Raw genomic sequence first — 23,029 nt, forward strand, 5'->3', positions numbered from 1 at the left:
GGGCACAGTAAGGGAGCTCACACCCCCTCATCCCGGGCACGGCTAAGGGAGATCACACCCCCTCATCCCGGGCACAGTAAGGGAGATCACACCCCCTCATCCCGGGCACAGCTGAGGGAGCTCACACCCCCTCATCCCGGGCACAGCTGAGGGAGATCACACCCCTTCATCCCGGGCACGGCTAAGGGAGATCACACCCCCTCATCCCGGGCACAGCTGAGGGAGATCACACCCCCTCATCCCGGGCACAGCTGAGGGAGATCACACCCCCTCATCCCGGGCACAGCTGAGGGAGATCACACCCCCTCATCCCGGGCACAGCTTAGGGAGATCACACCCCCTCATCCCGGGCACAGCTGAGGGAGATCACACCCCCTCATCCCGGGCACAGCTGAGGGAGATCACACCCCCTCATCCCGGGCACAGCTGAGGGAGCTCACACCCCCTCATCCGGGGCACAGTAAGGGAGCTCACACCCCCTCATCCCGGGCACAGTAAGGGAGCTCACACCCCCTCATCCGGGGCACAGTAAAGGAGCTCACACCCCCTCATCCCGGGCACAGCTGAGGGAGCTCACACCCCCTCATCCCGGGCACAGCTGAGGGAGCTCACACCCCCTCATCCCGGGCACAGCTGAGGGAGCTCACACCCCCTCATCCCGGGCACAGCTGAGGGAGCTCACACCCCCTCATCCCGGGCACAGTGAAGGGAGATCACACCCCCTCATCCCGGGCACAGCTGAGGGAGATCACACCCCCTCATCCCGGGCACAGCTGCGGGAGCTCACACCCCCTCATCCCGGGCACAGTAAGGGAGCTCACACCCCCTCATCCCGGGCACAGCTAAGGGAGCTCACACCCCCTCATCCCGGGCACAGCTAAGGGAGCTCACACCCCCTCATCCCGGGCACGGCTAAGGGAGATCACACCCCCTCATCCCGGGCACAGTAAGGGAGCTCACACCCCCTCATCCCGGGCACGGCTAAGGGAGATCACACCCCCTCATCCGGGGCACAGTAAGGGAGATCACACCCCCTCATCCCGGGCACAGCTGAGGGAGCTCACACCCCCTCATCCCGGGCACAGCTGAGGGAGATCACACCCTCTCATCCCGGGCACAGCTGAGGGAGCTCACACCCCCTCATCCCGGGCACGGCTAAGGGAGATCACACCCCCTCATCCCGGGCACAGTAAGGGAGATCACACCCCCTCATCCCGGGCACAGCTGAGGGAGCTCACACCCCCTCATCCCGGGCACAGCTGAGGGAGATCACACCCCCTCATCCCGGGCACAGCTGAGGGAGATCACACCCCCTCATCCCGGGCACAGCTGAGGGAGATCACACCCCCTCATCCCGGGCACAGCTGAGGGAGATCACACCCCCTCATCCCGGGCACAGCTGAGGGAGATCACACCCCCTCATCCCGGGCACAGCTGAGGGAGATCACACCCCCTCATTCCGGGCACAGCTGAGGGAGATCACACCCCCTCATCCCGGGCACAGCTGAGGGAGATCACACCCCCTCATCCCGGGCACAGCTGAGGGAGCTCACACCCCCTCATCCGGGGCACAGTAAGGGAGCTCACACACCCTCATCCGGGGCACAGTAAGGGAGCTCACACCCCCTCATCCGGGGCACAGTAAAGGAGCTCACACCCCCTCATCCCGGGCACAGCTGAGGGAGCTCACACCCCCTCATCCCGGGCACAGCTGAGGGAGCTCACACCCCCTCATCCCGGGCACAGCTGAGGGAGCTCACACCCCCTCATCCCGGGCACAGCTGAGGGAGCTCACACCCCCTCATCCCGAGCACAGTGAAGGGAGATCACACCCCCTCATCCCGGGCACAGCTGCGGGAGATCACACCCCCTCATCCCGGGCACAGTGAAGGGAGATCACACCCCCTCATCCCGGGCACAGCTGAGGGAGATCACACCCCCTCATCCCGGGCACAGCTGAGGGAGATCACACCCCCTCATCCCTGGCACAGCTGAGGGAGATCACACCCCCTCATCCCGGGCACAGCTGAGGGAGATCACACCCCCTCATCCCGGGCACAGCTGAGGGAGATCACACTCCCTCATCCCGGGCACAGCTGAGGGAGATCACACCCCCTCATCCCGGGCACAGCTGAGGGAGATCACACCCCCTCATCCCGGGCACAGCTGAGGGAGATCACACCCCCTCATCCCGGGCACAGCTGAGGGAGATCACACCCCCTCATCCCGGGCACAGCTGAGGGAGATCACCCCCTCTCATCCCGGGCACAGTAAGAAAGATCACACCTCTCTATCCCGGGCACAGTAAGAAAGATCACACCTCCTCATCCCGGGCACAGTAAGAAAGATCACACCCCCTCATCCCGGGCACGGCTAAGGGAGATCACACCCCCCTCATCCCGGGCACAGCTAAGGGAGATCACACCCCCTCATCCCGGGCACGGCTAAGGGAGATCACACCCCCCTCATCCCGGGCACAGTATGGGAGATCACACCCCCTCATCCCGGGCACGGCTAAGGGAGATCACTCCCCCTCATCCCGAGCACAGCTGAGGGAGCTCACACCCCCTCATCCCGGGCACAGTAAGGGAGATCACACCCCCTCATCCCGGGCACAGCTAAAGGAGATCACACCCCCTCATCCCGGGCACAGTAAGGCAGATCACACCCCCTCATCCCGGGCATTGCTAATGAAGCAACTCTCCCCCTCATCCCGAGGCACGGCAAGGTGTGGCAAGCAACTCTTCCTGGACACGGTGAGGAATCTCACCAACATCTTTTTAAACATATATTAGCATCAAACTGTGATCACAATGAGTTGAGTGGTCATTAACAATGGTTAATCGTTAAATGACAGAGCACAGCCCTTTCCTACTTTAGACATACTGTTTAAAACTCTGAGCACAGAATAATGAACAAATTATTACTCACTCTCCTCCACAGATACTGTCTGACCTGCTGAGTTCCTCCAACAATTTCTGTATGTTGTTTTGGATTCCCAGCATCTGCAGAATCTCTTGTGTTTATTCATTTCCATAGATGCTGCCTGACCTGCTGAGTTCCTCCAGCATCTTGTGTGTGTTGCTCTGGATTTCCAACATCTACAGAATTCCTGTGTTTAGTGACCTAGACCACAAATGTAGCTCCCTATCCTCACACTGGCATTCTCCCTTCAACTGGTCAACACTCCTCTGGGCACCTGCCCTCATAATGACCCCTGATCTTTAACCCCAATTCTAAATCAGGGCCACAGTCCTGGGATCACACTCATGGGACAGCTCCCCGATCCTGTCCACCACCAAACACCCACCCAATCTTCCTTCTTCCATGGAAAACAACCCCAGTTCTCAATTCAAACCTGGGAGAACTCGCCATCAACAACCAAAGCTGGAGGGAGCGTGAGGGTATGGAGAGCAGATAGGGACAGAATCAATGAGGGCAGCTGTTCAGATAGGCAAAGATCCCAGGTCATCTACTCTGGTGGACATAACCAAGAAACAAGGCACTGATTGAAAGGGGAAGGGTCTGGGTACTATTACAACAGTACACCACAGCATCACGACCTTCAACCCACAGTATTGATACTGAAGAACACTAATCCCTCTCACATGATCCGAAAGTTACAGCAGACAGTCTTTACAGGGAGAATCAGCCCTCCAGTGCCTGGGAGAGGCTCCATCGGTCGTGTCAGTCTGGGAGCATCCACTCGGATTTGCCTGGAAAAGATGGATTGTCCCAGGAGTGCAAAGGGCTCTGGGCTCTTCTGGAATGAATGGGGATGAGTCACACTGTGTGTGCTGGGACAGGGACAGGGATGGGTGGCTGTGCGAGCTGGGACGGAGACGGGTGGCTGTGCGTGCTGGGACGGAGACGGTTGGCTGTGCGTGCTGGGACGGAGACGGGTGGCTGTGCGTGCTGGGACGGAGACGGGTGGCTGTGCGTGCTGGGACGGAGACGGGTGGCTGTGCGTGCTGGGACGGGTCCCTGTGTGTTCTGGGACGGGGACAGGTGGTTGTGCGTGCTGGGATGGGGATGTGGACAGGTGGCTGTGCATGCTGGGATGGGGATGGGGACAGGTGGCTGTGCGTGCTGGGATGGGGACAGGTCACGTGCTGGGACGGAGACGGGTGGCTGTGCGTGCTGGGACGGAGACGGGTGGCTGTGCGTGCTGGGACGGAGACGGGTGGCTGTGCGTGCTGGGACGGAGACGGGTGGCTGTGCGTGCTGGGACGGAGACGGGTAGCTGTGCGTGCTGGGACGGAGACGGGTGGCTGTGCGTGCTGGGACGGAGACGGGTGGCTGTGCGTGCTGGGACGGAGACGGGTGGCTGTGCGTGCTGGGACGGAGACGGGTGGCTGTGCGAGCTGGGACGGAGATGGGTAGCTGTGCGTGCTGGGACGGAGACGGTTGGCTGTGCGTGCTGGGACGGGTCCCTGCGTGTTCTGGGACGGGGACAGGTGGTTGTGCGTGCTGGGATGGGGATGGGGACAGGTGGCTGTATGTGCTGGGATGGGGACAGGTCATGTGCTGGGACGGAGATGAATCACGGTGCATTCTGGGACGGGTTGCATATGCTGGGATGGGATGGGTCACTGTGTCTGCTGGGATGGGGATGGTCGTGGATTGCTGGGTGCTGTGGGTACAGTGGAGATCCCGATCCCGCACGCTGTGACCACGGCTCACCTTAGTGCGTCGAACGGGTTGCTGCATCACAACCAGAGGGAGCAGAGGAGGCGAGAGAAGACACAAGCAGCAGTAGCATCGGCCAAACAGAACGGGAGCAGAAACAGAGAGAGAACAGCATCATAGGTTAGTGTGGAGTTGCATGTCAGTACAGCAGACAGCAGTGAAGGATCTAACAGTGAGGGACAACCTGGCCACACCACTCCACACAGCACTCACAGCTCACCCTGGGACAAGTCAACTGTGTATATCAGTACACACACCCAGTTTCTCTCTCTCACAAACACACACACACACTCACCCAGTTTCTCTCTCTCACACACACACACACACACACACACACACACACACCCAGTTTCTCTCTCTCACACACACACACCCAGTTTCTCTCTCTCACACACACCCAGTTTCTCTCTCTCTCTCACACACACCCAGTTTCTCTCTCTCACACACACTCACACACACACCCAGTTTCTCTCTCTCACACACACACACACACACCCAGTTTCTCTCTCTCTCACACACACACACACACCCAGTTTCTCTCTCTCTCACACACACACACACACCCAGTTTCTCTCTCTCACACTCACACACCCAGTTTCTCTCTCTCACACACACACACACACACACACAGCCCAGTCACACAACACACAACAGGAAATACAAAGGGCGAGTCAAAATGGTAATCTTATGGTAGTTATGGGAGATTTCAACATGCAGGTCCATTGGTAAAAATCAATGGATCTCAAGAGAGTGAGTTTGTTGAATGCCTAAGAGGTGGCTTTTTAGAGCAGTTTGTTGCTGAGCCTACTAGGGGATCAGCTATACTGGACTGGGTGTTATGTAATGAACCAGAGGTGATTAGGGAGCTTAAGGTAAAAGAACCCTTAGGAACCCATGATCACAATATGATTGTGTTCAACTTTGAATTTGACAGAAAGAAAGTAAAGTCTGATGTAGCAGTATTTCAGTGGAGTAAGGGAAATTACAGTGATATGAGAGAGGAGTTGGCCAAAGTATATTGGAAGGAGCTGCTGGCAGGGATGTCAGCAGAGCAGCAATGGTGTGAGTTTCTGGGAAAAATGAGGAAGATGTAGGACATATGTATTCCAAAAATGAAGGAATACTCAAATGGTAAAATAGTATAACGGTAGCTGACACGGGAAGTCAAAGCTATTGTAAAAGGAAAAGAGAGGGCATACAACAACATAAAAATTAGTGGGAAGACAGATATTGGGAAGTTTTTAAAAACTTACAGAGACCAACCAAAAATTTCACTAGAAGGGAAAAGATGAAATATGAAAGCAAGCTACCAAAATAATATCAAAGTAGATAGTAAAAGATTTTTCAAGTATGTTAAAATTAAAAGAGAAATGAGAGTGGATATTGGACCGCTAGAAAATGAGGCAGGAGAAATAATAATGGGGGACAAGGAGATGGCTGATGAACTCAGTGAGTATTTTGCATCAATCTTCACTATGGAAGACATTAGCAGTATGTCTGATGTTGTCATGTGTGAAGGAATAGAAGTGACCATAAGATTTAGGAGCAGAGGTAGACCATTCAGCCCATTGAGTCTGCTCCGCCATTCAATCATGGGCTGATCCACTTCATCCAGTCATACCCACTCCCCTGCTTTCCCCCCCTTATCCTTTAATGCCCTGGCTAATCAAAAACCTATCTATCTCTGCCTTAAATACACCCAATGACTTGGCCTCCACAGCCGCTCGTGGCAACAGATTCCACAGATTTACCACCCTCTGACTAAAGTAATTTCTCCGTATCTCTGTTCTAAAAGGACGTCCTTCAATTCTGAAGTTGTGCCCTCTTGTCCTACCATGGGAAATAACTTTGCCATATCTAATCTGTTCAGGCCTTTTAACATTTGGAATGTTTCTATGAGATCCCCCCTCATTCTCCTGAACTCCAGGGAATACAGCCCAAGAGCTGCCAGACGTTCCTCATAGGGTAACCCTCTCATTCCTGGAATTATTCTCGTGAATCTACTCTCCAATGTCAGTATATCCTTTCTAAAATAAGGAGCCCAAAACTGCACACAGTACTCCAAGTATGGTCTCATGAGTGCCTTATAAAGCCTCAACATCACATCCCGGCTCTTATATTCTATTCATCTAGAAATGAATGCCAACATTGCATTCGCCTTTTTCACAACCAACTCAACCTGGAGGTTAACCTTTAGGGTATCCTGCGCAAGGACTCCCAAGTCACTTTGCACCTCTGCATTTTGAATTCTCTCTCCATCTAAATAATAATCTGCCTGTTTATTTCTTCCAGCAAAGTGGCTGCAGTTATTGTTAAAAGAGAGAAGGTGCTCAAAAACTTGAAAGACCTAAAAGGTACATAAGTCACCCGTACCAGATGAACTGCACCCTTGGGTTCTGAAAGAATTAGCATTAGAGATTGTGGTAGCATTAGAAATGATCTTTCAAAAATCATTGGACTCTGGCAAAGTGCCAGAGGACTGGAAAATTGCAAATGTCACTCCACTCTTTAAGAAAGTAGGAAGGCAGCAGAAAGCAAATTATAGACCATTTGGCCTGACTTCAGTGGTTAGGAAGATGTTATGAATCAATTGTTAAGCATGAGGTAATGGAGTACTTGGTGACATAGAACAAAATTAAGGGAAAATCCTGCTTGACAATCCTGTTGGAATTCTTTGAGGAGATTACAAGTAGGATAGATAAAGGGGATGCAGTGGATGTTGCATATGTGGACTTTCAGAAGGTCTTTGACAAGGTGCCACACATGAGGCTGCTTACCAAGATAACAGCCCATGGTATTCCAACACACAACACACCCCAGTCATAGAACACACTCCAGTCACACACCCTAGTCAGTCAACGTACACACAGACACACAAAGAGCTTGCACACCCAGTCACATAACACTCAAACCACACATATGTCCCACCCCAATAGTACACATCCACCCAATAGAAAGAACCTCTAGGAATCTTTCCCAAATGCACAGCCCTCCTCAAGACACCCCACCTGAAACACTAACAACTCCAGAAACAACCATCGCCCTCCCCAAACAGCAGCAGAAACACCAAACCTACAACGTCAAGTCCTTATTGAGGGATCAACACTTGTAACAGTGGGTCATTTCAAGTTCCTGGGTGGCAACACCTTTCAAGGTTTACCCTGGGCCCAAAATGTTGTGGCCAGTATGAAGAGGCCAAGACCGTGCCTGTATTTCATTAGGACTTTGATATTTGCTCTGTCACCAGACTACCAAATTTCTACATATGTACTGCGATCATCTTGCATGATCTATCTGCTTGCATGATGATCAAAAAAGTGGTGTCCATCGTTGAGGAGGTACAGGAGCCTGACAACACCCACTCTAAGTTTGAGGAACAGCCTCTTCCCCTACACCGCCAAATTTCTGAATGGACAATAAACCCATGAACACTCTCTCACTCAAAAACAAAAGAAAATCTGCAGATGCTGGAAATCCAAGCAACACACACACAAACTGCTGGAGGATTTCAGTCAGCCAGGCAGCATCTATGGAAAAGAGTATCATTGACGTCTCAGCCCGAAATCTTCTCCAAAGATGCCGCCTGGCCTGCCAAGTTCCTCCAGCACTTTGTGTGTTGCAATATCTCACTATTTCATTGCTCCTTTTTGTATTATTTATAAAAGGTATATCTGATGCATTGTACTCTATTGACTGTACTTCTACTACAAAACTAATTTCACATAATGTCAGCGATAATAGCCCTGATTTTGATTCAATATTTCATGATTATCATGTAATTGATATCTCCCTCTGATGTTAGTGATCCCCAGAGCCACCCATTAACTGCAACCTTCCAAAGTACATCAGTTCACGGATACCAGGATTAAACTCCACCTGATAATCAATACTGTTCTGTGAACCGAGAGCAGATTGCATGACCAATTCCCAATAAAACCAGAAGACAATTTGGCCATTCAGCCTATCAAGTCTGCTCCGCCATTCTATCATGGGCCGAAGTACATGTACTGTGCTGTTGTGTTCTATGGTCTAGATATACAAAGAGAGGGAAGAGTGGATATTGGGCAGCTTTGGGAAAATACTAATGGGGAACGGGAGCTCATTGCATACTTTGCCCCAGTGTTCACGCCAGGGATATTTAAGAGGCTCATGGATGAGGCAGTTGTTATTGCATTGAGCTGCTGCTGCTAAGTTAACAAATTTCACTACAAACACCGGCGATAATACACCAGATTTCTGATTCTGATTACAGCTCAGGGCTTCACAGCTTGGAGTTCAATTTCAGCATTCTCTATAAGAAGTTTGTATGTTCTTCTTGAGAGTGCAAGGGTTTCCCATGGCTGCTCCAGTTAGTGCCTGCAGTTCGAAGACATACCGGTGAATAAGTTAATGTACATTGTCCTGTGATTAGCTTCGGGTAAAATCAGTGGGTTGCTGTGAGGCACGGCTCAAAGGGCCATAAGGGCCTGACCCCGCTGTATCTGAATGGTAGAGAAATCAAGGGTGATGCAGGAGGGAAGGGTTAGATTGATCTTGCAGTAGGTTAAAGGGTCAGCACAACATGATGGGCTGAAGGGCCTGTACTGCTCTATGTTTCACGGTGTTAACACAGTCTAACTTCATCTCAAAGAGCAGTCTCATCCAGGCCAGGGTTCAGCCCACCAAATGAATCCCACACCCTCAGCCCACCAAACCCTCCAAGCTCCCACCTCACAGCTTTCAGCTCTTCCCCATTTAGCTGTCTGCTCAGCCGGGAACAGCTTGTCATTCACGCCCAGCTGGGACAGACGCGGTATTCCCTTGCCACAGCAATCCTGCCCTGCCCTGCCCTGCCCTGAGCTGAGCTGAGCTGAGCTGATGAGCAAATCTCTCTGTGCTGCTGCTGTTGCTGACCGGCACTCTCAGATGCTTACACGACGGGCTCATCCCTGCTTCCATCGGATACCATCCGGCCCCTACACCTGTCATCAACGGCCATTTGAACTTCCATCCCCCTGCGCCGCTGTGCCCCGGAGCCCCGGATGTGCCCACAAACGCAGCACAGGATTGCACTGCGGGGCACGGACAAACTGCGCACTCGCCCGCACACGCACAGCTGACAGCCACGGTCAACCCAGGCACAGGGAGGGCAGACTCACGTGCACTGCACAAGGACACACTCACACACACCTTCACTGGGGAATGAGTCTTTCTCTCTCACTCTCTCTCACACACACACTCACTCCTGGCAGAGGCGGACGTAACACAGAGAAGCCAAGACCAGTACTGACCCAGACATCCTCACAACAACTGTGAGCTACACACAGGAAGAAAGCGCTTCACAAACACAGTATCACTAACTGTATTTATCATTTAACCTCGGGAAAGGGGGGAAAAGGAACTGGGAATCTCTGGAACTGAGGTAGGGGATCACAGGATAAACAGTGTCAGGGAGCGAAGCATGCAGAGACAGGGAAGGAGGCTCTGTCAGTACCTTTCTCGCGGCCGGAGTCTGCCTCATCATTATGCAAAAGACAGAGCGATGTTGTCAGTTGAAAGATGCGAGGGGCTGCAACAGCTGTTACCTGCACACAGCCACACACAGCGGGTGCAGCAATGGAGAAGGGACAGCCACTGCAGACATGCAGAATACAGTCTCCACACCAGCGAACAGCGCTCCCCGCTCTTACCCTCCGCTGCCCACACCCCTCCACGGATGCTGACGTCAGCCCTCTCTCCCTACCGACGCATGGCAGCTGGGGCACCTCCCCACCCTCTTCACTGCTCACTCCCCCAGGGGGCCAGCACCGTGCTGCTGTAACCTAGCAACACTGCACGGCAGCAGAGAGGCAGGCCGTCTGCTCGCTGCCCCACCCCCTCATCTCAACAATGGGCCACATCCAGAGGGCTTACATTGCACTGCAGTCTGTAACATCCGTCAGCCTGACCCTAGGACTCTACCACAGCACAGGCACAACCCTCCCCCTCTGGAACGTCCCCGTCACTCTCATCCTCACCCACACCCATCCCAGACTGGAACCCCACATCACCCGCCACTGCCCTCATACAGGATCAGACACAAAGTGAAACTACCTCCTCACTGTCCCAGGGTCAGGCACAGAGAGAAGCTCCCTCCACACCATCCCATCACACACTCCCTGGGTCAGGCACAGGGTGAATCACCCTCCACACAGTCTCATCAAACACACCCGGGGTCAGAAACAGAGTGAAGCTCCGACTACACAACTCCATCACACACTCCTGGGTTCAGACACGGAGTGAAGCTCCCTCCACACTGTCGCATCACATAATCCTGGGGTCAGACGCAGGGTGAAGTTCCCTCCTCACGGTCCCATCACACATTCCCAGGGTCAGACACAGAGTGAAGCTCCCTCCACAGCATCATATGATGCACTCTGAAGGTCAGACACAGTGGGGCTCTATCTACACCATCCCAACACACTCTCCTGGGGTCGGACACAGAGTGAAACTCCCTCCACACCATCCCATCACATCTGCAACACACTGAAGCACCCTCTACACAGTCCTACCACATTCTCCCAGTATACAGTCGGAGAATGGGAGCGATGGTCACACTGACAGAGGGGACTATGTATAGTCGGTGATGGGGTGTGACAATTACAATGACAGAGGGAACTGTATACAGTCAAGAGAGTGATTGTGACAGTCACACTGACAGAGGGAGCTGTGTACAGTCAGTGATGGGGTGCGACGGTCACACTGACAGAGGACTGTGTACAGTCAATGACAGGATGCCATTGTCACACTAACAAAGGGTACTGTGTACAGTCGGCCATGGGGTGTAATGGTCATACTGACAGAAGGGATATGCACAGGCACTGATGTGGTGTGATAGAAACACAGACAGAGGGGACTGTGCAGTCTATGATGGGGTGTAATGGTTACACTGACAGAGGGGACTGTGCAGTCTATGATGGGGTGTAATGGTTACACTGACAGAGGGGACTGTGCAGTCTATGATGGGGTGTAATGGTTACACTGACAGAGGGGACTGTGCAGTCTATGATGGGGTGTAATGGTTACACTGACAGAGGGGACTGTGCAGTCTATGATGGGGTGTAATGGTTACACTGACAGAGGGGACTGTGCAGTCTATGATGGGGTGTAATGGTTACACAGACAGAGGGGACTGTGCAGTCTATGTTGGGGTGTAATGGTTACACTGACAGAGGGGACTGTGCAGTCTATGATGGGGTGTAATGGTTACACTGACAGAGGGGACTGTGCAGTCTATGGTGGGGTGTAATGGTTACACAGACAGAGGGGATTGTGGTGTGGCTGTCACACTATGTACGGTTGGTGGGCAAAAAAGTGGCAGATGGAATTTTGGAAAGTGTGTGGTCAAGCACTTTGGTAAAAGAAATAAAAGCCAAAAATCTGAGGCATAATGGGAGTTGGGAGTCCTTGTGCAGGATTCCCTGAAAGTTAATTTGCAGGTGAGTCTGTGGTGAGGAAGACAAATACAATGTTAGCATTCATTTCAAGAGGACTAAAATATAAAAGCAAGGATGAAGCTTTTTGCTGAAGCTTTATAAAGCAATGGTAAGTCCTACTTGCAGTACTGTGAGCAGTTTTGGGTCCCTTATCTAAGAAAGGATGTGCTAACATTGGAGAGGTTTCAAAGGAGGTTCATAAAATTATTCTGGGATTGAAAGGCTTGTCATGTGAGGAGCATCTGATGGCTCTGGGCCTTTACCCACAAAAATTCAGAAGAATGAGGGGTGACCTCATTGAAACCTATCGAATGGTGAAAGGCCTTGATACGGTGGCTGTGGAGAGGATGTTTCCTATGGTGGGAGAATCTCAGGCCGGAGGACACTGCCTCAGAATAGAGGGGCATCCTTTTAGAACAGAGATCAGGAGGAATCTCTTTAGTCAGAGAGTGGAGAATCTGCGGAATTCGTTGCCACAAACATTGTGGAGGCCAAGTTTTTCGGTACATTTAAGGCAAAAATTGATAGAATTGATAGTGGCCTAATTATGCTCCTATATCTTATGGCTAATCCATTTTTCCTCTCAGCCGCAATCTCCTGCCTTCTCCACGTATCCCTTCATGCCCTGGCCAATCAAGGATCTATCAACCTCTGCTTTAAATATACATAAAGACTTGACATCCACAGCTGCCTGTGGCAAAGATCTCCACAGATTCACCACTCTCTGACCAAAGAAATTACAAATGAACATAAATAAATAGGAGCAGGAGTCGGCCAACTGACCCGTCGAGCCTGCTCTGCATTCAATACGATCATGGCTGATCTGGCCATGGACTCATCTCCACTTACCTGCCTTTTCCCCATAACCCTTATTTCCCCTACTATGCAAAAATCTATCCAACTTTGTCTTAAGTATATTTACTGAGGTAGCCTCCACTACTTCATTGGGTAGAGAATTCCACAGATAAGAGATGAATTCCTCCTCATCTCCGTTCTAACAGGACACTCCTCTATTCTGAGGCTGTGTCCGCTTGTCTAGGTTCCCCCACCACAGGAAACTCTATCAAGGCCTTTCACCATGAGGTCACCCCTCATTCTTCTGAATTTCAGTGAATACAGGGCCAGAGCCATCAGACGCTCTTCACATGACAAGCCGTTTAATCCCGGCATCATCTTCGTGATCCTCCTCTGAACCCTCGCCAGTTTCAGCACATCCTTTCGAAGATAAGGGGCCTAAAGCTGCCCACAATACTCCAAGTGAGGCCTACCAGTGCTTTATAATTTCTTAGCATTACACCCTTGCTTTTATAGTCTAGTACTCCTGAATTGAATGCTAACATTGCAGTTACCTTCCTCACCATAGACTCAACCCACAAATTAACTTTTATGGAATCCTGCACAAAGACTCCCAAATGCCTTTGCACCTCAGATTTTTGTTGTTTCGCTCCACTTAGAAAATAGTCTACGCTTTTATTTCTTCTACCCAGGTGCATGACCATACACTTCCCAACATTCCATCTGCCACTTCTTTGCCCATTCTCCTAATAAAGGTGTACAAGATAATAAGAGGAATAGATAGAGTGGATAGCCAGTGCCTCTTCCCCAGGGCACCACTGCTCAATACAAGAGGACATGGCTTTAAGGTAAGGGGTGGGAAGTTCAAGGGGGATATTAGAGGAAGGTTTTTTACTCAGAGAGTGGTTGGTGCGTGGAATGCACTGCCTGAGTCAGTGGTGGAGGCAGATACACTAGTGAAGTTTAAGAGACTACTAGACAGGTATATGGAGGAATTTAAGGTGGGGGCTTATATGGGAGGCAGTGTTTGAGGGTCAGCACAACATTGTGGGCCGAAGGGCTGGTACTGTGCTGTACTATTCTATGTTTCTAATCCAGGGGTCCTCAACCTTTTTTGCACCGCGGACTGGTTTAATATTGACAATATTCTTGTGGAGCAGCTGACCGGGGGGGGGGGGGGGGGTGTGTTCAAGTAGGGTTAAACTCACCTTAATATGTCGTTTACAGTTAGGGTTGCCAACCTTCTCACTCCCAAATAAGGGACAAAAGTAGCAGTCAAATACAGGACACCTGTGTTTACCCTGTAAGACTACCATGACCATGAAGCCTTGCACGGGCACCTGTGTGCACATACGTGATGTGTGCACGTGATGTGCGCATGTGCCGATTTTTTTCCCACAAATCGGTTTTGGCTTGATCTTCCCGACTACACTGTACATACATTATTTCTACTTTATATAGGCTGTGTACTTATCATATCATTCCTGCTTTTACTATATGTTAGTGTTATTTTAGGTTTTTATGTGTTTGGTATGATTTGGTAGGTTATTTTTTGGGCAAATACGGGGCAGTTGGCAACCCTATGTTAAAGTTCAACAGTGCGTGACAGGGAATGAGGAAAGGTGCAGCTGACTCATATCGTTTCCTCACGGCCCAGTAGCACATGCTTTGCAGCCCGGTGGCTGGGGACCACTGTCCTAATCCGTCTAAGTCCTTCCATAGTCTCTCTGTTTCCTCAAAACTACCTGCCCCTCCACCTATCTTCTGCAAACTTGCAAAAAAGCCATCAATTCCATCATCCAAATCAATGACAATTGGTCCCACCACAGACCCCTGTGCAACACCACTAAACACCAGCAGCCAGGCTCCCTTTATTCCCACTCCTTGCTTCCTGCTAATCAGCCACTGCTCGATATGCTAGTCTTTTCTGTAATACCAAGGGCTTGTATCTTAAGCAGACTCGTGTATGGCACCTTGTCATTGCCTCTCTGAAAATCCAAGTACACAACATCATCCAATTCTCCTTTGTCTATCCTGCTTATTATTTCTTCAAGGAGTTCCTACAGATTTGCCAGGTAAGATTTCCCATGCTGACTACAGCCTATTTTATCATGTGCCTCCAAGTACCCCAAAACCACTAACAATTGACTCCAACATATTCCCAACCACTGAGGTCTGACTAACTGGCCTATAATTTCCTATCTTCTGGCTCCCTCCATTCTTCAAGAGTGGAGTGACATTTGCAAATTTCCAATCTTCTGGAACCATTCCAGGATCCAGTGATTCTTGAAAGACCACTACTAACGCCTCCACCATCTCTTCAGCCACCCCTTTCAGAACCCTGGTGTGTACACCATCTGGTCCAGCTGACTTACCTACCTTCAGACCTTTCAGCTTCCCAAGAACCTTCTCCCTAGTAATGGTAACTTCACACACGTCATGAGCCCCGACACCCGGCACTTCCACATATTGCTAGTGTTTTCCACAGTGAAAACTGATACACAATACTTCTTCAGTTCGTCCACCATTTCCTTGTTACCCATTATTACCTCTCCAGCATCGTTTTCTCATGATCCAACATCCACTCTCTCCTCTCTTTTACAATTTATGTATCTGAAAAGACTTTTGGTATCCTCTTTAATATTATTGTCTAGCTTACTTTCTATCTTTACCTTCTTAATTCTGGCCAGCTCTTCTCTCATGCCTCTGTAATTCTCTTTACTCTACTGTAATACTGATACATTTGACTTTCCTTCTCTTAAATTTCAGGTTTAATTCTATATTATGATCACTTGCCCCTAAAGGTCCTTTTACCTTGAGCTCTCTTATCATGTGCCTCTAAGTACCCCAAAACCTCATTAAAAATGGACTCCAACATCTTTCCAGCCACTGAAGTCAGACTAATTAGTCTATAATTTCCTTTTTTCTACCTCACTCTTCAAGAGTGGAGTGCCATTTGCAATTTTACAGTCTTCTGGAAACACTCCAGAATCTATTGATTCTTGAAAGATGATTACTAATGTTTCTGCAATCTCTTCAGTCACCTCTTTCAGGACCTTGGAATGTATACCGTCTGCTCCTGGTGACTTATCTACCTTCAGATAATTCACTTTCCCAAGCACCTTCTCCATACCGAGTGTCTTCCACAGCGAAGACTGATGCAAAACACTTATTCTGTTCGTCCACCATTTATCTATCTCCCATTACTACTTTTTCATCATTTTCTAGCAGTCTGATATCGATTCTCAGCTCTCTTTTACTCTTTATATATGTGAAAATACTTTTGCTAACCTGTTGAATATTGCTGGCTAGCTACCTTTATATTTCATCTTTTCTTTCCTTTTGGCTTTTTAGTTGCCTTCTATTAGTTTTTAGATTAATTTAAACCATTAGGATTCTCTTTCACCTTGTCTGCTACAGCAACCTTCAGCCTTCATTTAGCCCTCCTGATTTTCCTCAAGTAGCTCATTCACTCCGACCTGCCGTGCACTTCCTTCCTTTTCTTAACCAGGGTCTAAATATCCCACTAGAGCCAACGTTCCCTAAAAATGTCAGCCTTACTTAAAGTCTTCACAGCTCTTTTCATCAAAGGTAAGAGGCATTGGCACAGGCTGACATGGTGGTTAAAGAGATATGTTGAATGATGGTCTTCATTAGTCAGGGGACTGAGTTCACGAGCCAGGAGCTAACGGTGCAGCTCTGTAAAACCTTAGTTTGTTAACTTACAACAGACGTGAGAGACCAGGTTGAAAGGCTTGGGAACAGGAGACAGAGGCCAGTGATGGTGGACTCTTACTCTGACTGGAGATCTCTGACAGGTGGTGCTCCCCACGGATTCATACTAGATCTCTGCTGTTTGTGATATTACTGTGATTGGAGATCTCTGACTGGTGGTGTTCCACCGGGATCTGTACTGGGGTCACTGCTACTTCTGATAATACTCTGACAGGTGGTGCTCCCCATGGATTCATACTAGATCGCTGCTGTTTGTGATCTCTGACCTGGCTGAGGTCAGTGACTGGTGGGGTTCCGGACGGATGTGTACTGGGATCTTTGCTGTTTGTGATACAGAAAGACAGCTGATTAGCAACTTTGCCGACGACACAAAAAAATGGTGGACATGTGGAAACTGACAACATTGTCAAAGGATTCTGCAAGATACCGACCAGCTGGAAACGTGGACTGAGAAATATCATTTGAGAAGCACTTGGACAGATGGGCTTGGAAGGATATGGGCTGAACGCAGGAAATTGAGGCTACCTGAGAAGGCACCATGGTCAGCATGGACTGGTTGGGCCAAATGGCCTCTCTGCATGTTGCATTACTCTATGACTCCATCTCATCTACTTCCCAGGAATCCGTGCATTTCTAGAGCAGTATGCTAAAGGTTAATTTACACCCATATAATGTGGTTATCCCAGGAGACCACATTATTACAGAATTTACTAGGAAGCCTGAACATAACGTCGTTCAGACTAGAGGCAGGGTTCTGAACTCTGTGTAAAGTTGAGGGGACAGGCAGCCTTTAGTAGACTGGGAACGACACTTATCCAAAGTGGGCAGGCAGTGGCATGATCTAAGGAAATAGTTCAACCTGAAACAGACACATCTCTTTCAGATACACTCACGTAACAGGAAGAGCGTCCCACTGTAGGATTAGAGGAGAAATTACACTTTCTACAAAAAGCGGTGAGATTCTGCAGATTGGTCTTAAAAGTCAGACCACTGATGAAAGAGAGAACGAGAGCAAACTGTGAGAAACAGTCAAAGAAAACAACCAGTGAGGTCTTCAGTGAGATGGATGATTTATAACCTGAAAACCAAAAGACAGAGGAGCAGAATTAGGCCATCTGGCCCATCGAGTCTGCCCCACCATTCAATCATAGCTGATCTTTTTTTTAAATCTCCTCCTGAACCCCAGTGCCCGGCCTTCTCCCCATAACCTTTGTTGCCATGTCCAATCAAGAACCTATCAATCTCTTACTTAAATACACCCAACAACCTGGCCTCCACAGCTGCATGTGGCAACAAATTCCACAAATTCACCAGCCTTTGGCTAAAGAAATTTCTCTGCCTCTCTGTTTTGAAAGGGCACCCCTCTATCCTGAGGCTGTGCCCTCTTGTCCTAGACTCTCCCACCATGGGAAACATCCTTTCCACATCTACTCTGTCTAGGCCTTTCAACATTCAAAAGGTTTCAATTAGATCCCCCCTCATCCTTCTGAATTCCAGCGAGTACAGACCCAGAGCCATCAAACGCTCCTCATATGATAACCCTTTCATTCCTGAAATCATCCTTGTGAACCTCCTCTGGACCCTCTCCACTGCCACCACATCTTTTCTAAGATGATGAGCCCAAAACTGTTCACAATACTCAAGGTGAGGCCTCACCAGTACCTTATAAAGCCTCAGCTTCACATCCTTGCTCTTGTATTCTAGACCTCTTGAAATGAATGCTAACATGGCATTTGCCTTCCTCACCACCGACTCAACCTGCAAGTTAACTTTCAGGGTGTTCTGTACAAGGACTCCCAAGTCCCTCTGCATCTCAGATTCCTGGATTTTCTCCCCATTTAGAAAACAGTCCCCACATTTATTTCTACTACCAAAGTGCAAGACCATGCATTTTCCAGCATTGTATTTCATTTGCCACTCTCTTACCAATTCTCCTAATCTGTCTAAGTCCTTCTGCATCCTACCTGTTTCGTCAATACTACCTGCCTCTCCACCAATCTTTGTATCATCTGTAAACTTGGCAACAAAGCCATCTATTCCATCATCTAAATCATTTACATACAGCATAAAAGGAAGTGGTCCCAACACCGACCCCTGCAGAACACCACTAGCCACTGGCAGCCAACCAGAAAACGATCCTTTTATTCCCACTCGCTGCCTCCTACCAATCAGACAATGCTCTAACCATGTTAGGAACTTTCCTGTGATACCATGGGCTCTGAACTTGGTAAGCAGCCTCATGTGTGGCACCTTGTCAAAGGCTTTGTGAAAGTCCAAATATACAACATCCACTGCATCCCCTTTATCTCTCCTACTTATAATCTCCTTAAAGAATTCCAACAGGTTCTTGAGGCAGGATTTTCCCAGAAGGAAACCACGCTGACTTTGTACTATCTTCTCCTGTGTCACCAAGTACTCCATCACCTCATCCTTAACAATTGACTCTAACATCGTCTCAACCACTGAGGTCAGGCTAACTGGTCTGTAATTTCCTTTCTGCTATCTTCCTCCTTTCTTAAAGAGTGAAATGTCATTTGCAATTTTCCAGTCCTCTGGCACTATGCCAGAGTCCAATGATTTTTGAAAGATCATTTCTAATGCCACCACAATCTCTAACGCTTCCTCTTTCAGAACCCTAAGGTGTAGTTCATCTGGTCTGGGTGACCTATGTACCTTTAGGTCTTTCAGATTTTTGAGCACTTCCTCTCTTGTAACAGTAACTGCACCCACTTCCCTTCTTTCACACACTACAACATCAGGCATACTGCTCGTGTCTTCCACAGTGAAGACTGATGCAAAATACTCATTTAGTCCATCAGCCATCTCCTTGTCCCCCATTATTTTTCCTGTCTCATTTTCTAGCGGTCCTACATCCACTCTTATTTCTCTTTTATTTTTAACATACTTGAAGAAAACTTTTACTATCCACTTTGATATTATTTGCTAGCTTGAATAATGGAGAATAGCCTGGCAGAGAAGCTGGAGGTGTATTTAGTGAGAAACAAGGGATAGCAGATGGAGGAACTAACAAACTGCAGGAGAACCCCAGCAGCTCAGGCAGCTTCTGAAGAATCACAAACAGTTTTAATACCACTGACAAATGTCACAAAAGTTATCGTTTTGTAGCAGCAGTACATTGCAATATATAAAAACCTATAAAGTGCAATAATATATTTAAATAAATTAAATAAGTAGTGCAAAAGAGCAAAAAGGGAAGAGGGAAACAATCAATTTTTCATCACAAGACCCCTTATCTGCTCCGAATACTGTTTGCATGGCAACTCCTGGAAAATCTGGAGAACCGAGGTCCAAAGCAAAGGAGGTCATATGAAGAGAAAAGTGAAAAGTCCTGAGAACGTGATGTTCCCAATCCCACAGCACTGCATGAGCTGGTTCCAGAGAGTGTCAGCACTCTCCAAACTCTTCAGAGATTCTGCAACTGCTCTGGGGACTGTCGAGGAGCAACTGTGCATTCATTACTTCAAGTTTAAGTTCAAGTTGAGCTTCAGGAGGGAGGAACAGGAGCATCGGGACTCAGCTTCTTCTCCCAGCCCATGAGGCTAATGAGTACCCTGCCACACCAAGGCCTTGTCACTAGGACAGTGAGCTGTTTACCCGGACTGTGCTTTACTACATGCCATTTGAATATTTTGTTAATTTATTTGTAATATTTTGTTTTATGTGCTGTGTATGATATATGTTTTGTGAGTGCCCTATGGTCTGGAGGAATATTATTTTGTTTACTTATATACAGTACTGTACAAAAATCTTAGACACCCTAGATATTTGATATCAATTTTGTTTTAATATTTTTAGTCTTCTGCATTAGTGTGTTAGTAGAAAAGAGCAATTATTAGATTTTCAAACATTCATTTTCCAAAAAATTTAATGTTAAAGAAACATAGTAAGTAATCAACTTTTCCAATAAAAACTTGATTACATTGTAGATATGTAGCCCATGCATGATTAAACACAGATAACAACCAGGTGCTAATGATCAATGATATAATGGGTTGAGTGAGCTAAACTGAGTAACTGAGCAGAAACGATGTAGAAGGAATCAAACTGGGCCAAGTTCAACCCAGCTAAAAGGTGAGGGTATGGGAGATGTGACAGTTTAACCTTCAAATCATCAATTCTTGCACCACGGCAAGAGTGAACATAGCAACAAGACACAAGGCAGTCCTATATCAGCAAGGTCTCCCCCAAGCAGAAATTTCATGGCAGATAGGTGTTTCATGATGAGCTGTCCAAGCTCTTGTGAAGAAGCACAAAGAAAGACGAGGTCGAGGAGCAGAAACGCAGTGGTCGGCCACAGCCACTAAGTACAGCAGACAAGAGACTCATCTAACTAAGGTCCCTTCTAAATCGGAAGTCGTCCAGTACTGCTATCAACTCTGAACTTAAAGAAACGACTGGAACCCAAGTACACCCCTCTACAAGTCCAGAGAAGTCTTGTCAGAAATGGTCCTCATGGTAGAACTATAAAGCCATTCCTTCGAAGCAAAAACAAAGCCAATAGATTCACCTATGCACAAAAACACAAGGACAGGGGTGTCAAACCAGGTCTCGTTCATCTCAATCTCCTCAGTAAATGAAGATGCTGCTGTGCTTTCTTCATTAAAGAACTGGTGTTGAGGGACCAGGTGAGATCGCCCATTATGTGCACTCCCGGAAACACTCTTCACAGAGAGAGCCGTGTATGTGCAGTGAGGAGTGGTCAGCCTGGACCTTCCTAAAGTCCACAATCATCTCTTTGATTTTGTCCACATTGATACTGAGGCCGTTATTCTCACACCATTTTACCAATCTCTGTATCTCCTCTCTGTACACTGCCATGTTGATGAGGCCAACTGTTACTGTGTCATCAGTGAACTTGATGATTTGGTTTGAGCTGGATCTAGCAGTACAGCCCTGCAGCCCTGGGAAGCATTGATGCTCAGTGTGATGGGGCGGGAGATACTGCTGGATTGACGATGGCGTTTCTGTCAAGAAGTCCAAGATCCAGTTACAGAGAGAGGTGTTGAGGTCCAACGAAGAGGTCCAACTGAGGTCGAGGGAGGGAGGGAGGGAGAAGATGGCTGCATGACACAGCGCATGCGCGGCCATTCCAAATGAATATCGATATGTGTAACTAGGGGTGCCGTGCATCAATCTGGATTTGATGGGGACAGTCGTGAGAGCGCAGAGGAACATCTGAAGGAACATCTGAAATGCCTGCTTCGCTGCTGCTGCTACTGTGCGATCGAGAATCTCCGGAGACGAAGGCCCCAAATCCTTGGCTTTGCGTATCGCCTGCTGCCGGGACCGGGGTCGAAACGCTCGGCAGAGATGGTGCTCGGTGTCGAATAGGTGGTCAGAGGCTTGGAGTTTTTCAGACGGACTCAGAGTCGGACTGTGATCGGATGCCTCCGGGATGCCACATCGGCAAGATGGCGGTGCTGAGGGTTTACTGTCTGTGTGAGATGATGGGACTCTGAGACTTTTACTGTGCCATGGTCTGTTCTTTATCAAATTATGGTATTACTTTGCACTGTTGTGACTATGTGTTATAATTATGTGGTTTTTGTTCGTTTTTAAGTCGGTTTGTCATGTGTTTTTGTGATACCATTCTGGAAAGGCATTTTTATCATTTCTTAATGCATGCATTACTAAATGACAATAAAAGGGGACAGCGCGTTCTCATAATCATAATAAGACAGTTTACCCAAGGCTTCTGAAGAGTGATTGTAACAAACGCCAACCCGAAGTGGCTAAACAGCATCCTGGTGTATGAAGCACCATTTTCCAGGTGAGACAGGGCGGAATGGAGTGCAGAGGCTATGGACCAATCCGAGTGATAAGCAAATTGGAAAGGGTCTAATGTAGCAGGAAGTTGGGATTTAATGCCATCCATATCCAGCTGCTCAAAGTAGCACTATGCCACCGGATGGTAGTCGTTGGCGGAGTTAAGGTGGGGCGGAAGGAGGGTTAAGATGGCACTAGACGGCAACTCCTTTGCTTGCATCTTTGTAAACAGTTTTATTTCCGTCTTTAATACATCTTTATTTTTCCCTTTTGGGTGTGGGCACGTGGCCAAGTGGTTAAGGCATTGGACTAGCGACCTGAAGGTCGTGAGTTCGAGCCCCAGCCGAGGGAACGTATTGTGTCCTTGAGCAAGGCACTTAATCACACATTGCTCTGCGACGACACTGGTGCCAAGCTGTATGGGTCCTAGTGCCCTTCCCTTGGACAACATTGGTGTCATGGAGAGGGGAGACTTGCAGCATGGGTAACTGCTGGTCTTCCATACAACCTTGCCCAGGCCTGCGCGCCCTGGAGAGTGAACACTTTCCAGGCACAGATCCATGGTCTCG

The 23,029-nt window shown here is 48.8% G+C and overlaps 1 protein-coding gene across 5 annotated transcripts in view; it reads right to left on the minus strand.

Annotated features, from left to right (window-relative positions):
- The window catches only part of LOC134341100 (dynactin subunit 1-like), a 114,644-nt gene that overhangs the window by 5,203 nt on the left and 86,412 nt on the right, over positions 1-23,029 (minus strand). For 2 of the 5 annotated variants that reach the window (XM_063038852.1, XM_063038857.1), the window contains exons 6-7: positions 10,163-10,180; positions 4,684-4,704 (exon numbers count right to left, since the gene is read on the minus strand). The exons of 1 other annotated variant lie outside the window; for it this stretch is intronic. In XM_063038852.1, coding sequence (XP_062894922.1) covers positions 4,684-4,704; positions 10,163-10,180 — 39 coding nt within the window. The remainder of the gene's footprint in view (positions 1-4,683; positions 4,705-10,162; positions 10,181-23,029) is intronic. 2 more of the 5 variants (XM_063038853.1, XM_063038855.1) reach the window with 1 other exon arrangement.

This window comes from Mobula hypostoma, assembly GCF_963921235.1.
Source record: "Mobula hypostoma chromosome 4 unlocalized genomic scaffold, sMobHyp1.1 SUPER_4_unloc_1, whole genome shotgun sequence".
In the NCBI taxonomy this organism is placed as follows: domain Eukaryota; kingdom Metazoa; phylum Chordata; class Chondrichthyes; order Myliobatiformes; family Myliobatidae; genus Mobula; species Mobula hypostoma.